Source organism: Oncorhynchus kisutch, linkage group LG6 (genome assembly GCF_002021735.2).
Source record: "Oncorhynchus kisutch isolate 150728-3 linkage group LG6, Okis_V2, whole genome shotgun sequence".
Classification (NCBI taxonomy): Eukaryota; Metazoa; Chordata; class Actinopteri; order Salmoniformes; family Salmonidae; genus Oncorhynchus; species Oncorhynchus kisutch.
In genome coordinates, this window is record NC_034179.2 from 72,933,545 (window position 1) to 72,951,364 (window position 17,820).

The 17,820-nt window shown below is 42.9% G+C and overlaps 1 protein-coding gene across 1 annotated transcript; it reads left to right on the forward strand.

Annotated features, from left to right (window-relative positions):
- Window positions 1-1,104: 1,104 nt before the first annotated feature.
- Window positions 1,105-15,824, forward strand: LOC109893389 (probable G-protein coupled receptor 146). The gene is made up of 2 exons (XM_031827394.1): window positions 1,105-1,383; window positions 12,422-15,824. Exon 2 carries the CDS (start codon window positions 12,465-12,467, stop codon window positions 13,470-13,472), a length of 1,008 nt encoding a protein of 335 aa, XP_031683254.1. The 5' UTR covers window positions 1,105-1,383; window positions 12,422-12,464; the 3' UTR covers window positions 13,473-15,824.
- The last annotated feature ends 1,996 nt before the right edge of the window (window positions 15,825-17,820 follow it).

A 17,820-nucleotide genomic window follows, 5' to 3' on the forward strand; every position in this document is an offset into this window, starting at 1 on the left:
TAGAGTATGTGGGTCATAAACAGTAGTGAAGTATTTACAGTTGGCCACTACTTCTGTAATCCTTAATCTTCTTAGCAAACTCCAGTAGTCTCATTCCAACCACAAACAGTGTGTCTTATCATGTAATAAATGTTGTTAGAACTAACAGAACATCCTTCTTGTTCATTTGAGTATATGCTTATTAAGAAAATGCTGTTCATCAGTACCTGTTTGTATTATACATCCCCCTCTCAGTTAAAGTAAGCAGAGACTGCTGTTAGATTTCTGCCTGCCAAGTCCACCAGTACAGACCAGTGGTAGATTAGGATAGATTTGTCTGATTCCGGGATTTTTCCAGTTAGGTTTAAGTTAGACCTGCCTCTCTTGGACTTGACAGGGACAACATACAAACCTACCCCAAACCCACAACCCTCTCCTGTCAAACACCAATCACTTCATACCAGACAGTTGACAAACAGGACAGTTCATCCCACCAATATTATTAGCATTTCATGCAGATTTGGTAGATCTATTTATGTAAACACTACCAAATGAAAACACAGAGATGAGGTGTGAAAGATTAGAGTATAAAAATAGCCTTCGCTCCAGTTATCTGATACAGGCATTCCATGTCCAGATATAATCCTGTTACATCATGCATAATCACAATTTCTGCTTATTACTAGCTACATTTCTATTTCCAGAATTAGAACAGTATCCGTTTGGAGTTGTCAGATTTATATTAGAAGCAGGTGATTGTGATGTACATTGCATACATGCACTTTGAAGACAGAGACATTTCAGTGAATAGTAGGCTATTATTGATTGAGAAAGACAAAAACACAGGACACTGATAACGGCAAACTCAAAGTAAAACTGATTTCCCGACAAACACTTTCTGCATTTAACAGCATACATTACTGGCCTAAAACTGCTGTCAGGCTCCCTCGGTATGACTGGGTGTTTTGCGCACGTAAAAGCGGGGTATGTTGTTGAGAGTCCCCCCAACTCCCCCTCTGATCTGCTTCGTCCAATGAGCGCGTCGAGGGCGAGTCGGGCCTCATCGACGAAACGAAGGAGACCGTGGGGGAGTGTCACGTGTGTATACACTGTAGGGTTCAGTACCACTCAATTCGTAGTAAGTTGTCAACGTCCTCCCCTTTCGAGAACAAACCTCGTCAGACTAGAAACTGTATCGCTAAATGCAGCAGTAGCCTAAGTAACTACGCAACAAGTAATAGATCTAACTATACCGTTTTTGTATTTTTTTTCTTCAGAATAGAAAAGGATACGACGTTTGTTACAAGTGAACACCAAATGTAATTACAGAGAAATGTCAGTGGAATTACTGCAAAACCCGATGCCTCCGTAGACTTGTCGCCGTGCCAAATCTGTACTTTTCTGGTGAGTTTTCCTAAAATGTTTGTATCATTTTTCAGCAGACTGCATATTGAGTTCCACACAAACATATTTCCTATCTATGTTCGGACGAAAGCATTGACTTTACTGTTTCATTTGGCTGTAGAATAAATAGGTGGGCTATGGTAAAATATAGCGTGTGTTTGAATGTAGTGGTCAACAATATCCTCACAGATGTTATGTTATCTATAGTTTTATGAACTATAGATGACAGTTATCCTTGCTTAGCTCCCAATGGTCCGTAGCACCCATAGGAAATCGGCGCCGAATAGGTTACAAGCAAATGGATACAATGTATCCGCGAGTCTAGATTCTGTGACCGATATAATGATACATTGCTTTTAGTTTAGCAGGATGTATTACATTGGACAGTTCAACAAGTTACGAAAAAGTAATCAGCTTTGTGCTTTAATGTTTCTGGAAACACTTGCACAAATAGGTTTCGGATTCACTAAAGACCCTATTACCAGCAATCTGATTCATGCATAGGTAGATCATACTGTGACTATCATCAACAACATTGATTTGAAGGATGATGTAACTTACAAACACATTAACATTTTACATGAACCTACCGTTAAAGTCAGACTGGTCTCATAGACTAGACATAGTAAACGTAAATCCGGGACACTCAAATTAGTATGATAAACTGCATGACCAAAAGTATGTGGACACTTGCTCGTTGAACATCTCATTCCAAAATCATGGGCATTAGTAGGGAGTTGCTCCCCCCCAGCCTTCACTCTTCTGGGAAGGCTTTCCACTAGATGTTGGAACATTGCTACAGGGACTTGCTTCTTCTATTCAGGCACGAGCATTAGTGAAGTCGTGCACTGATGTTGGGCGATTAGGCCTGGTTCGCAGTTGGTGTGCCAATTCATCCCAAAGGTGTTCGATGGGGTTGAGGTCAGGGCTCTGTGCAGGCCAGTCAAGTTCTTTCACACTGATCTCGACAAACCATTTCTGTATAGACCTCACTTTGTGCATGGAGGCATTGTCATGTTGAAACAGGAAAAAGACTTCCCCAATCTTTTGCCACAAAGTGGGAAGTACAAAATCGCTTAGAATATCATTGTATGCTATAGCGTTAAGATTTCCCTTTACTGGAATGCAGTGGCCTAGCCCGAACAATGAAAAACAGCCCCAGACCATTATTCCTCCACCACCAAACGTTACAGTTGCCGCTATACTTTGGGGCAGGTAGCGTTCTCCTGGCGTTCGCCAAACCCAGATTCGTCTGTCGGACTGCCAGATGGTGAAGCGTGATTCATCACTCCAAAGAACACATTTACACTGCTAGCTGTGCCACCAGAGACTCTGGGTTCGAGCCCAGGCTCTGTCGCAGCCGGCCTCGACCGGGAGGTCCATGGGGTAACGCACAATTGGCCCAGCGTCGTCCGGGTTAGGGAGGGTTTGGCCGGTAGGGATATCCTTGTCTCATCGCGCACTAGCGACTCCTGTGGCGGGCTGTGCCCAGTGCACGCTAACCAGGTTGCCAGGTGCACAGTGTTTCCTCCGGCACATTGGTGTGGCTGGCTTCCTGGTTGGATGCGCGTTGTGTTAAGAAGCGGTGCGGCTTGGTTGGGTTTTGTTTCGGAGGACGCATGGCTTTCGACCTTCGTCTCTCCCGAGCCCGTACGGGAGTTGTAGCGATGAGACAAGATAACTAGTAACAATTGGATACCACGAAAAGGAGGTAAAATTCAAACAAACAAAAAAGTTGGCAGCTCTGAATTAGGATTCAAAGATGCAGAAATAATGGGGTGTCAGCTATAATTTGACACCTTGAGTTTGAAAAAAATATTTTTGGGTTTATTGAACTACAGTAAGTGATGTATGGTGACATCATGGGTCCCGGATCTGTACTACATAGAAATTCATAATTATGGGTATGTCATTATCTTCATGGTGATGTATCCTGAATAGGTACACAAAGGTAGAAATATGCAATATCCTCCTTTGCATTTTGGGGGTATTATTCTACACATTAGCTATTATTCTAATGAACTCTGCCCCCAAAACAAGACCAAATTTGGTTGTTCTGGACCGGACCAAATTTCAACCAATCCTAGACTTATATGTTTCATAAGTTTGGACATCATAGTTTAGCACAGTAGAGCACAGTAGAGTACAGAGGTACCAATGCCTATAACTGTTAGAACCCCGAATTCACCCATACAGGGCTCCAGATTGTGGTGTGTGGGGCCACGATGAGGCTAGTCGCTCCTAAAGACATTGGACATTGGTACCCTTACTGTACTGTGCTGTCCAAACTTGTGAAACATAGACGTCTATGATTGGTTAAGATTTGGTCCGGTCCAGACAAACCAAATTTTGTCTTGTTTGGGGGCAGAGTTAATTAGAATCCAGCGACGGCCAGAGCAGATGCTGTTTACAGTAAATGGAAAGAGAGGGGGCTCATGGGTAGGTGTCAGTAAGAGCCGGGAGAAGTGACTTTAACTGGCAAGAGAGAGAAGAGAGAGGCAGAGAGAGGGAGGGGTTGTCCAGACTGTTTTCACACTTTCACTTTGACTACCAGACAACAGAAAGAGAAAGAATGAGCTGAACATAACAGTATGCCAGTGGAAGGTAGGACAGTAGCAGATGACCCAACTCTGGTTTGTGACTACTATGATTTTCCATTGTAGCCAATTCAATTACAGTAATTCTGTTACTGATTTTCACAATTCTGTAATTGATTTGGTGATAGAATTAAAAGTGTTAATAAATCAAAATGTGTATCAGTAAAAACATTCGTTGATAGGTCTACCTTTACTTACATGTGCTAACTTTCATTATCCTCCCTCCTCATGAGGGCCAGAAATTCAAATCTATCAAAAACATGTGGGTTTTTGGTAACAGTGAAAAGACAGAAGGCAATGTTTCTTAAACTTACAGAAGGCAAATCATTTTGCCAAAAATAAATATAAATACTGATATTAGTTGTCAGAGATCTTTACTTCAACATTATTGTGTTTTGATGTTTTCCTAATTCCTGGTAGATATTTTCTGACCTCTTTTCATTCTGTTTGACTAGAAATCAAAGTCATTAGTTATGTCTAATTTTTAAGATGGGAAGCGGCAGGGTAGCCTAGTGGTTAGAGTGGTGGACTAGTAACCGGAAGGTTGTGAGTTTAAACCCCCGAGCTGACAAGGTACAAATCTGTCGTTCTGCCCCTGAACAGGCAGTTAACCCACTGCTCCTAGGCCGTCATTGAAAATAAGAATTTGTTCTTTTAACTGACTTGCCTGGTTAAATAAAGGTAATATTTTTTTAAAGTTGAAAAATGTATCTATGCCTTCATTTCCTGAAAATATAAACTGTTAGATTTGATTTGTCACCTAATTTGATACACATGAGTCATTTTACAAGTAAACTCATGACATGAGTCATTTTACAAGTAAACTCATGACATGAGTCATTTTACAAGTAAACTCATGACATGAGTCATTTTACAAGTAAATCATGGGAAACTATTTCACAGGTGGCATGATGTTCAAGAAGACTGACAGGCCATGCTCTCACAGATTACTTTGGTTTTAGAAATGTACTTGCACTGCAACCAACTACACACTTTCCTGTCAAACATACTTTTTTTAGGGTGTATTTACATAAGAAGTCATTTGAGAAGGGTATTTTGGTTGTGCTTTGGCATCCCTTGATATAGTAGCCTACTGATATGTAACTTCCATATTACTCAATTTACTGATATCATCATGTTGTTGTTACTTAATTGGTAACTATAATGCATTCAATTGTGTTTATGATATAGATACACGTACTACTCGTTAAAAGTCTCAGTGGTGGTTAATTACAGTGTTAAAACATATATTTTGGAAAATATTCACAGATTCCTATGATTATTTTCTCCCTATTCTGCATTAAAACTGCTATTTAAAGCCCCCATGCAGTCTTTTTAATTGTATTCTTAAATCATTACTGTATGTCTAATAAATCACTGTGATTTTATTTAAAAACATGTTTTCACTTATTTCCTTAAGGCTCTTTTCCATTGAAATGCTCAGTCTGATCGTGTGGCGTGTTGATACAAATGTAAATATATTTACATACACAGCCCTGATTGGCGGATAGGATCTTCTAGACCACAGGGGTGTCAAACTCATTCCACCAATGGCCAAGTGTCTGCGGGTTTTTTTTTTTCTCCTTTCAATCAAGCCCCAGACAACCAGGTGAGAGGAGTTCCTTACTAATCAGTAACCTTAATTCATCAATCAAGTACAAGGGAGGAGCGAAAACCCCCAGACACTCTGCCCTCCGTGGAATGAGTTTGACACATGTGATCTAGACTCTAGAGCCCTCAAACTCAACTCTGGACCTCGAAGTCAGTTCCACTGCTTTTATTATTATTCTTTTTTGCTTTAATCAGGCACTGATTTAGACCTGGGACACCAGGCTGGTGTAATACATTTTCAGGTAGAACAGAAAACCAGCAAGCTCTGGACCTCGTAGGGTAAGAGTTAAATACCCCTGCACTAGATCCTTCCCACTTACCCCTTCAAAGTAGGAGGATACATATGCAAATAAAATATGACTGGTCATTGGTCAGAATAATCAGATCCGATTATGATGTCATGCAATGGGCCAAAAACTCTGGAATGCCAATATAGGACAGAAGTTCATTAGTTTACATGAATTCATGCTTTTTTAGTAGCAGCATTCCCCTATATGAGAACTAGGGGAAGCACTCGGGTGTGTTTTTCCAAGTGTGTATCTGACAACATGTTTCTACTGGATTACATAAGAGACATATCACATTTTCCCATTTCGTCATCAACATTGTCTTCCTTCAATCACTTCACTGAGTCCTGTCCAAACAGGAATTATTGTTTACAGGAATTATTGTCTACAGGAATTGTGCAATATTTAAAAATAATAATTTTCAGGACATCAGTCTTTTAGACTGAGGCTGATCACTGTTCTTTATCTCCTCTAGCCTCTTGTCTAGCATTTATAGTACATAGACTGGCATAGATTAAGGACCGGCTGGACTATCAATAGAAAGCACAGAGGTGAGGTGTGGAATAAAGTAGATTAGATTAGACAAAATTAACAGAACTATTTACTGCAATATTGTAAATAAGTCTGTTTTTTTGCACTGAAGTAGTAAGAGAAGCCACCTGCCACATGACATACAAAAGCAGAATGCAGTTTTGCTCCTCATTTTGCTGTGATTGTGTAACAAAGTCACGCGAGGCCATTAATTATAATGAGTGAAAATGCACCAGGTTTGACACTGTTGAGCGTTATGGTAAATAACAAACTCTAAGCCTGCGGCACACCAGAGCGGGCACCTTAACACAAATCACACGCCGCTCCCCTGGCTTGTTATGCTACTCTGAGGGAAGCGAAAGCAGCTGAGAATATCAAAGGGAGCTATTCATGAGAGCTGAAGGACTTTCACAGGTGGAATTATTCATGAAACAGTAACGTGTTCTCTCATCGTTCTCAAATGTTCATGTGTGTTCCCTCCTAGCCTCTCCTCAAACGAAGTGCAACGAGGACAATCGGTGTGAAACCAGACTTGATGCCAATGTTATCCTGTTTGGGAGAATAGCTCGATTTTTGAGCAGAGGAAATTGCTTGTATGGTATGAAATGAGTTTGAATGAAATGTTGTCCTAATCTAATTGCGGTTAGATTCAGAGTTGATTGAATGCTCTGTTGTTAGTTTGCGCAACATCTGAAAGTAAGTCTCCAAGTGTGCAGTATGATCCTTCCAAAAAGCTGCTCTTGCTCTAGCTATCAAACACGATTACAGACATGTATGTGCTCTCATGTGACTTCATTCAGGCGATTCTGAGAAATAGCTGTACGTTCCAGAGGGGAAGTGAGGGGTGTGAGCCTATCACAGCGTGTCACACGATTCACATCAAAAACCCTGAGATATCAAACCCATCTGTATCCCTGAACACCTGGTCTGGAGGGAGGTTTCTCCTTTTCTACTTCTGGTAATATTAAACTAACAACATTGAACCTTGAAGATGAGTGAAATGAGCAGATTGTCTTGGATCAGGTCAGGTGTAATACCTATGGTTACAGCATACAATATTGGACCAGGCTAGTGTAATACCACAGTCACGGTAAGGTTTCGTGACATACTGTTGACCGAAGGCTTCTTACAATTCAACCAGGTGTCCTATGAATGACATTTTCCCATCTCAACCAGGTGCCCTTTATAGGGAAGAAAGCGTCTATGGAATGCCCTGTTGTGTTGATGTGCCTGTTATTGTCAGTGAAGCGTCAGCGGCGTAGCTCCCTTTTTTCACACCCTTAGGAATGCGTCTAACATCCCAGTCCAAGTTTTGTCATGGTCTCTTGAGAGAGAAAAGGTTCTGGAAAACAGGTGAATGAAAAGAGATTTACAGAGAAGAACTGCAGTCTATTCCAACACGAAGATTGCACTGGAATACAAGAGAAGTTAGTTGTGTTTTGAGGTTCGGTGTGGGTAATTAAGAGGGGATGACAGTGTGACATAAAAGGTGTTTATGTCTCAAGCACACAGTGCCTTTTGATTGTTCACACAGTCCCACAGCCCGTTAGGCTGCTGTGTTCATTATTAACACACTGTCCAAGTCTCTGGGAGGACTCACACAGTCCCACAGCCCGTTAGACTGCTGTGTTCATTATTAACACACTGTCCAAGTCTCTGGGAGGACTCACACAGTCCCACAGCCCGTTAGGCTGCTGTGTTCATTATTAACACACTGTCCAAGTCTCTGGGAGGACTCACACAGTCCCACAGCCCGTTAGACTGCTGTGTTCATTATTAACACACTGTCCAAGTCTCTGGGAGGACTCACACAGTCCCACAGCCCGTTAGGCTGCTGTGTTCATTATTAACACACTGTCCAAGTCTCTGGGAGGACTCACACAGTCCCAGGGCCCGTTAGGCTGCTGTGTTCATTATTAACACACTGTCCAAGTCTCTGGGAAGACTCACACAGTCAACACTGCTGAATATAGAGACATTTCATGTTTTTCACACTGTATTCATATACTGTATTCTTCACATTGCTCATTCTGCAATGTCCCACTGTACATTGCAGTTTTGTTACGCTGTTTATACACACTGCGTATTTATATACTGGATTCATATTTATATGCTGGATTATAAACTGGGTGGTTAGAGTCCAGAATGCTGATTGGCTGTCAGCCGTGGTATTCCAGACCGAATACCACAGGTTTGACAAAACATTTATTTTTACTGCTCTAATTACGTTGGTAACCAGTTTATAATAGCAATAAGGCACCTTGGTTTTGTTGTATATGGTCAATACACCATGGCTAATGGCTGTATCTATAAGGCCACAAGGCGAGACCCAAATGCAGACACAGGAGGCAGATGGTTGAGCTCCGATATTTATTATAGCAAAAGGGGGAGGCAAAAGGCAGGTCGGGTACAGGCGAGAGTTCATAAACCAGGTCAGAGTCCAAATGGTACAAGACGATAGGCAGGCTCGAGGTCAGGGGCAGGCAGAGTGGTCAGGCAGGCGGGCTCAGAGTCAGGACAGGCAAGGGTCAAAACCAGGAGGGTGAGAAAAGAGAGACTGGAAAAAGCAGGAGCTGAGACACAAAAACACTGGTTGACTTGACAAACAGACGAACTGGCACAGAGAGACAGGAAACACAGGGATAAATACACCGGGGATAATAAGTGACACCTGGAGGGGGTGGAGACAAGCACAAGGACAGGTGAAACAGATCAGGGCGTGACAGTATCCAAGCACTCTGCTTTGCGTTGTGCATAAGAACAGCCCTTAGCCTTGGTATATTGGACATGTACCATACTCCTTCAGGCCGTATTGCTTAATTATACACAGAGTGTACAAAACATTAGGAATACATGCTCTTTCCATGACATAGACTGACCAGGTGAATCCAGGTGAAAGCTATGATCCCTTATTGATGTCACTTGTTAAATCCACTTCAATCAGTGTACAAGAAGGAGACAGGTTAAAGAAAGATTTTTAAGCCTTGAGACAATTGTGACATGGACTGTGTGTGTGCCATTCAGAGGGTTAATGGGCAAGGCAAAATATTAAAGTGCCTTTGAATGGAGGATAGTAGTAGGTGCCAGGCACAGGTTTGAGTGTGTCTAGAACGGCAACGCTGCTGGGTTTTTCATGCTCCACAGTTTCCTGTGTGTATCAAGAATGGTCCATCAACCAAAGGACACCCAGCCAACTTGACACAGCTGTGGGAAGCATTGGAGTGCAACTCAGTATTAGGAAGGTGTGCTTAATGTTTTGTGTATCCTGGATTCTTATTCATATACTGTATGTTATGTTAGGAGCTAGTAACTCAAGCATTTTGCTGCACCCACTATAGGGACCCATTATAACATCTGCAAAACTGTGTACATGTCCAATAAACTTTGATTTGATTTGATGAGAGACAGACTCTAACTAGGGGGTTGAGAGCTCAAGATACACACTGTTCTTCCTGTTTGGTACGGCAGGGTGTTATTCCAAAAGACAGGTTACTCAGATGCCTTTGTCTTTAGTCTTGGTGAGCCCTCCCCCACCCCTTTAAACTGGAGCAGAAAACGAGTCACCTGGTAGCTTTAGAGTGGTTTTTACAAGGGGCAGTGGCAGCCCCATTTCACCTGTCTCTGGGAAAGGAAAGCATCTGGGAGTTTTTGAAAGGGTAACCGTACACCCCCCCCCCCCCCCCCCCCCCCCGCTGCATGCCCCTCCATGCAGTGTACTCTCCTTACAGCCAGCTGCAGAGGTGTGGAGGAGCACACAGGAACACTGTGTGTGTGTGTGTGTGTGTGTGTGTGTGTGTGTGTGTGTGTGTGTGTGTGTGTGTCAAATCTAATTGTATTTTTTTGTATGCGCCGAATACAACAGGTGTAGATTTTACAATGACATTCTTATTTACGAGCCCTTTCCCAACAACACAGTTAAAAAGTTAGAAAAGATTAGCAAAAAATAATAATAATGGAAACAGTAACACAATAACAGTAACGAGGCTTTATACAAGGAGTACCGGTACCGAGTCAATGTCCGGGGATAAGAGGTAATTGAGGTAATGTCTACATGTAGGTAGGGGTAAAAGTGTCTAGGTAATCAGGATAGATAATAAACAGAGTAGCAGCCGCATATGTGAAAGTGTTTCTGTGTGAGTGTGTGGCATCAATATCCATGCCTGTGTGTATGTATGTGTGTGTGTGTGTGTGTGTGTGTGTGTGTGTGTGTGTGTGTGTGTGTGTGTGTGTGTGTGTGTGTGTGTGTGTGTGTGTGTGTGTGTGTGTGTCAGGCCGAAACTGAGGTTATGTAATTGAAAGAAGGAATGTTCTCTTTACTGGCTGTGGTATCTTCTTAGCCTCTTGCAAACAAAATCATCCGTCTGCTCTGTTTCTAAAACATTGTCTGGAAATGTTATTTTGTAGAAGTCTGACCAGGTCACCAGGTAAACACTACGTAATATGAGCTTGTAAATATGCTTCCTTACTTTGCACGAGAGCGGCTTGTGCACCAGTTGATTCATCCAACCTTTTAAAATCATGTTTTTTGTCTCGCGCTTTTACGAAGCATCAAACCCCATGTCTCTCTTCGGGGAATCTTATCATTGATTCTATATTTTTCATTTTGAACTGTCTAAGCTTGAATACAATGTTGAGAATTCTCCCCGTGTTCCATTCCCTCCTGACATGAGCTCTTTTGTTAGCGTATGCTTTCACTTCTTCCTGAGCAGAACTAATATGATCAGAATTGGCATGTTCCAGTTCAGACTCCGGCAGGCAGAGTTATGTAACTACTGTTTTAATGAGCAGCCTCTCACTGTGCCGAGCAGCAGGATGATCCCCAGTCAGGCCCCCCCCCCCTCCATGTGCCCAGGCGTTCTCTCTGACCTTGCCCTGAACTCCAACCTCACGCTCAGTCCACTCCACACTGACCCCTCCCTTGGACCCCCCCCCCCCCACACACACACACAAGCCAGTGTAGTAACCTGAACAGAAGGTGCTCATGCTTTGGAAGAGACATGGATGGGAAGAAGTAGAAACCAAGCGGCCTGCAGAGTCAGGCGATGGTAAAGAGGGAGGTCTTCATCTGGAGGGCAACAAGGGCAACTCTCCGAAGGCAGCCTGGCCCCTGCATGTTATTCTTCCATTAGAACAAGGGATTCACTTGCTCTGGCTGGAGAGGCCCTGAACACTGCAGAAAGAAATCACTTTTTTTAAGGCTGGAGCTGTTCAATGAAACATATTGTGAGGAGTTTTTATTCAGCCAGTGAAATGCAATGAAGTGGAATTAATGGTGTAACCCCAGGCATAATAGCCATGCTGTGTGTGTGTGTGTGTGTGTGTGTGTGTGTGTGTGTGTGTGTGTGTGTGTGTGTGTGTGTGTGTGTGTGTGTGTGTGTGTGTGTGTGTGTGTGTGTGTGTGTGTGTGTGTGTGTGTGTGTGTGTGTGTGTGTGTGTGTGTGTGTGTGTGTGTGTGAGAGAGAGAGAGACTGGTCTTGCTTGCTTCTCTCCACAGCGTAGCACTTTTAAAGAACCACAAGAATGACTCCAATAACATAGATAGTCCTAGAACATGTCTCAAGGAAACACTTGGAATGAGAAAAACCCATGCCTATTGGTTAGTTTGTTGTTTCCCACATAGAAAAATATATTTCAAGTGATGGATTCATGATGGATTATGAGATTGTTTAAAAGAGAATGGAATCACATCTCTTCATATTTGAGTTATTTTAATTCACATAGTAGGAAGGAGAGCGGGAGACCGAGGGTGGAGAACATTCTCTCTTCATATTTGAGTTATTTTAATTCACACAGTAGGAAGGAGAGCCGGAGACAGAGGGTGGAGAACATTCTCTCTTCATATATGAGTTATTTTAATTCACACAGTAGGAAGGAGAGCGGGAGACAGAGGGTGGAGAACATTCTCTCTTCAGTCATCAGTGTTAATACTTGACCACACATCAGCACTTGTTTGTGTAATGAAAAACAAGATAACTTAACTAATGTTGTTCTCCTCTCTCTGTCTGTCTCCAGCCAAGCCAGTGCACCAGTGCAGCCCTCTCTCAGAGACCTAGCTATGTGGAGCTGTATAGCTTACAATGAGACGGACTCCAGCTCCGAACACCGGCTCTGCCAGGACTTTGGCCTCGTCCTTTCCGTCTTCTCCTTGTTCTACCTCATGGTGTGCTTCCCCATAGGGCTCTGCTACAACGCCCTGCTGGTGGTGGTCAACCTCTCCAACAAAATGTCCATGACCATGCCAGACGTCTACTTCGTCAACATGGCCATCGCTGGCCTGGTCCTCAACCTGGTGGCCCCCGTGGAGCTGCTAGGCCCTAGCTTCACACGATGGCCTGTGTGGGAGTACAACAATGAGATCTACATCACCCTGCTCATCCTCTTCAATATCTCCTCCCTGGTCATCATGTACTCCACCACGCTGCTCAGCCTGGACTACTACATCGAGCGAGCGCTGCCGCGCACCTACATGTCCAGCGTGTACAACACCAAGCACGTGTGCGGCTTCATCTGGGGCGGCGCTGTGCTCACCAGCTTCTCCTCGCTGCTCTTCTACGTGTGCAACCACGTCTCCACCAAGATCATCGAGTGCTCCAAGATGCAGAACAAGGAGGCTGCGGACGCCATCATGATGTTCATCGGCTACGTGGTTCCGGCCGTGGCCGTGCTGTATGCTTTCGTGCTCATCCTGCGCATTAGGAAGGAGTCCACCCCGCTGGACCAGGACTCATCCCGGCTGGACCCTTCTATCCACCGGCTGCTGCTGGCCTCTGTCTGCATGCAGTTTGTCCTATGGACCCCGTACTACATGACTCTACTGGTACACACTATAGCCGGGGCGCCGGGGAGCTACGGCAGCAACAACAAACAGCGGCTCACAATTTACTTCTTCCTGAGGTGTCTGTCGGAGCTGCTGGCCTTCTCCAGTAGCTTCGCCATGCCTCTCATGTACAGGCAGATGAACAAGAACTTCTCCCACAAGCTGCAGCGGCTGCTAAAGAGGCTAAACTGCAGGGACACATCCTGCCCTCACGAACACTCCTCAGTGCAGCAGGTGGCGACGTGAGACAGGGCCAGGCCTTACTAACCCCTAACTTCTTACCCAGGCTGCACTTATTATCACAGACCCCACAGAGCCCACAACACATTGCCTTAGAAGTCAGCCACAGGTCCACTGCTGCCACTCTGGCTGGAGTCTTGACTTTTAATGAAACTAAGGAATCTTCAGTGACTTTCTAGAACTTGACTTTCTTTGTCCAGTTCTGTAGCGAGAGGATGAACCAAGTAGAAACCACTAAGTGCATTAGCAAGCTTGTCACTTGGATACTTGGTTGTGAGATTGGGGGCGCAAAGCCGTTGTAATGCGGTGTCTCTTCTAATACACACATGGGTGATTCACCAACAGAGGCTGTAGAGATATTGCGCTGCACACCAAAACTGACAATGAGTTATACTATTGGAGTAACAATTGTTTTTATATCTCATGTGTCAATCAGCATGTTACTACTATGCATGTAGCTGGTAGTAGGTAGGAAGTGGAATACAATCTGTTTATGACCCTGTCAGACCACCCAGTGCCCCGGAGCCTGAGGCCATGTCTCATTGAAGAGTTCCTGTCCAGCCTCGGCCACAACACTCTGGAGTGGTCTCAAATGGCACCCTATTCCCTACATAGTGCATTACATTTGATCAGAGCCCTATGTGTCCGGTTAAACAGTAGTGCACTATATAGGAAATAGGGTCCCATTATGGACACATCCTCTGTCCTCCACTGTCCTGCACCTGGAAAAAACCTTTGCCTGCTCGTCACCCTCAGCAGTTTACACAGTACTATACATGTACCTCGTTTAATTTTACACCCCTACGGCATTACATAGGATCATGTGAACTACGGAGAGAACTCTCCACACAGCTTCTATTCAGGGTTCAGGCATGGCCAACTTACCTCTTGTGTCCTAGAATGCTCTCACTTATCTGGCTGCACACAACACCCAGTCATTGTGTGGGGAACATTTGCCTTGGCTCAGTTTATGTGATGTCTAAAAGCTGCTTAGAGGCACAGAAGTGACCTGCACAGCTGCTTTGCTATCTTGCTTCCCACTAAAGAGGAAGACTGTTTATATATAAAACATGTCCTATTTATATTACAGCTAAATAATGAACACGTCCAATCACATTTCACTCTTGTCATGCTATGGTGGTGTCCGTTATTGCATGTGATTATGTGATGGTTTGAAGTGTTGAAGTCTTTGTTGCTAAAATGAAAGGGTCAGTTTAGTCATCTCCACTTTGAAAGAGACAATACAATGATCAGCTGTAACCCATTGTTTAAACATGTTGTTCTTGCTACTGCTGGTGTATCCAGGCCACCTCATGATAAGTATTGACTTAATTAAAAGCTCATCAAAACCCTTTGAGTTTTGTGCTGAGGAACCCTAAAAATGAGTCCACACCCTGTTAATCATTATTTAAGCTCTGGTCAAAGTCCTAATTTATTACAGTTGAAATGCTCTTTCTGAGCAGTAGAGCAACAGAGGGACAGATATGTCACATGTTCTGCCCTGCTACTACCAGAAACAAACAAATGGCTTATGTCTAGACTTATATTGGCTCATTTTAATTCCAGGGTGGTTGAATGATGGTAGAGTTCACTGAAAATGTCATGCAAGAGCCAGAATCCTTTTCATTGTATGGTAAAGTTAGTTATAAGCAATGTTAATCTACCTTTAGATATGACCGACAACACCAGGAAATAAAGAATGGTTAGGAATAGGAACTGAAATAGGAAAAAGTAAATTCTCACAGTTAAAGATTCAGTCTGAGATCTTAGGCACTTCCAACTTCCTAACATATCATACGAAAAGGATGACATGGTACACGATTCTTTTCTACTTTCAGGTACCAGTTTTGTCTCGAGCACTACTTTCAAAACTACTGGCTGAAATGATATAAAACTTTTGGCACGTCACTTTAATGTGATTCTTAGTTTTAGAATGACAGATTCCATCACCCTTTACCTCCCCTTTATGTTGTGCCGTTATAACCCACCAAAATGAGTATATGTTTTTTAAAGAACCAGTACTGTATGTTTATGGGAAACGCTATTCTTTTAAATCCACCTATATAAGCAGAGATAAGAATGTATTTTATTTCATGAGGTTTAGCTACACAGGTCAAGATGAATCCAGTTTCAGATGTGATGCTTTTGTGACTGTGTATATACCAGTATATATGTATAATATTGAAATATCTGTATATATTGTATGTTAGATTTACTGGAAAAACACCATGTCCTCTCACAAATACAGTATTATTTTCTCAAATATATATTTAGATACTGTAGCTTCAGTAATCTTCTCTATTGTCGGTTGAGTCAAAGACTGATTACACAATAAACTAACATGGGAATTAAACACAATGTCTGGTTCTTTTAGTTTCTCTTTGTCTTGATGTTCACAGTGTTCTTTTGACATTAGCAACAATGTCAACTGTATCCAGTCTCCACAGTACATTGTCATGACAAATCAATGTCAAAATAGATGACATTGTAGTCCATTTCTGAGGGTATGCTTGTGTCAGTAAACAATGCCAAACATATTTTTCATTGCTGTTTGAAGCCATGGGGATAGTGCCAGCTATAGAGAGCAGAAACCACACTTATGTGTCATCTTGCAACATACTGTAATTAGGTTTGGTTGCCCATCTACAGAGCTTGGTAAACCATAGCCATTTATACTGTAAAAAGAGCTTGTTTCTCCCATTGGCAGCTGGGTCTCTTTTTTTTCCAAATCAACACACTAATCACATGGGACAGGCTCAGACAATCCCACCTGGGACCCTGTGACCTGGGGGTGTTTCCCTGCGTTGGTCCAAATACAGACCTGTCATGTTTTATATCCATGTGGTTGAAACCCAGCCTCATCAACAGCAGGATCTACTTAAATCACCCGCACATTTTGAAATGAATCGATGCTATTTATATATTCCGATGAATTTAAGCCCCCTTTAGAGAGATGATGTTATTATGGGTTGATATCCCTTCCCCGATGTCCAATTCCAAGGTTAATGTTGAGCTACCGTTGTGCGCTATAGAGGTAAAAAAAAAAAGAAAAAGAAGAAGAATCTGTATGACAGTGGGACACATCCATTTCCAACGTTAATCTCTTCATATACTGAGACCTTGAATAGACTCTCTGTCTGCATTGTAAACCCACTAGGGTAACCGTGGCTGTGGCACATCCCTTTAACCACACTGTGTAAAACAGGAACAATCCAGGCGTTCTGTGAATTCTTTTGACATCCGTGGGCCTGGTTATACAGCCCAGTGTTGTTGCAATTCTCAACAAGAGCAATATTGTTCTGATATACGATAACAGTGTGGAGCAGCTGATGTGGGAGTCGTGCTGGAGATAAAGGAGTCCGAGGAAGCAGACAAGTGAAGAGATTAAATAGCGAGTTGTTTTGTTAGAATGTCCAACCGAGAGGAGTAGAAGGAGTGTACACATGGTTCTGACATATTCCAGCATGGGGAAAAGGTGACAGACATTAGATCTAGCCCTGGAGACTTTGGCAGGGTTTATACTCAACAGACCCCTCACACTAACTCAAACCGTCTCAGTCGACGTTTGTAATTACTTTTGAGGGGATGAAATTTGAGCTTAACCAAATGAAAGCGCCATTGCATAAAGGGCAACCCTTTAATCAACTTTAAAGGGATTCCCTGCTGGGGGGAAAAAAATGACCTAATGATCAGTTGCTGCTGCTTCAGCTACTGTTGATAGATACTGTAAATGTCCAGGCTTTAGGAAGTCCTGAGTCTGCACAGTCGTGCAACATATACAGTACATTACACACTACTCGTACCTATAAGTCTTGCCAAACAGTGCAGCCATAGTTTAAAAGAGAAGGCTTAAAATACTACCGACTGTGCATCTGGAAATGATATGATAATGGAGTGAATTGAAAATGGTTGCCATGGAAGCAGTTCCCTTCTGAGAATAGGAGTTTCTTAAGGTAGACTCAAAATAAAGCAGTATTACGAAAACAACACACTGACCATCATCCGTTTATGTTTCCCTCACTATGATAACGTGTTAACCATTTTAGTTGCTGAAATAAATAGACTACTTTGTGGCTGCATGTCGTTATTTGTAGTTATTTCCATAAATGAACAATGGTCTGTACGATAATATCCATCGGTCGATATACTATATTCTGTGTGTCAGCTGCAAGTTCCAAATGGGAGAGAGAAGCTGTTTCCAAGAACACAGGAAGTCCTATCTAGGTGAAGAGCATTGTAACATGCTGCCAACTAGCCTGAGGACAGACAACAGGACATGACCCTGTGCCTGGACAAAATCAACTAATTGTCTCCCCTCAGCGCCATTGTCAGAGCTACACATGTGGAGCAGCCA

What these genes read in the sequence shown, in the direction of transcription:
- LOC109893389 (XM_031827394.1), top strand. Translation starts at nt 12,465, where the DNA reads ATGTGGAGCTGTATAGCTTACAATGAGACGGACTCCAGCTCCGAACAC.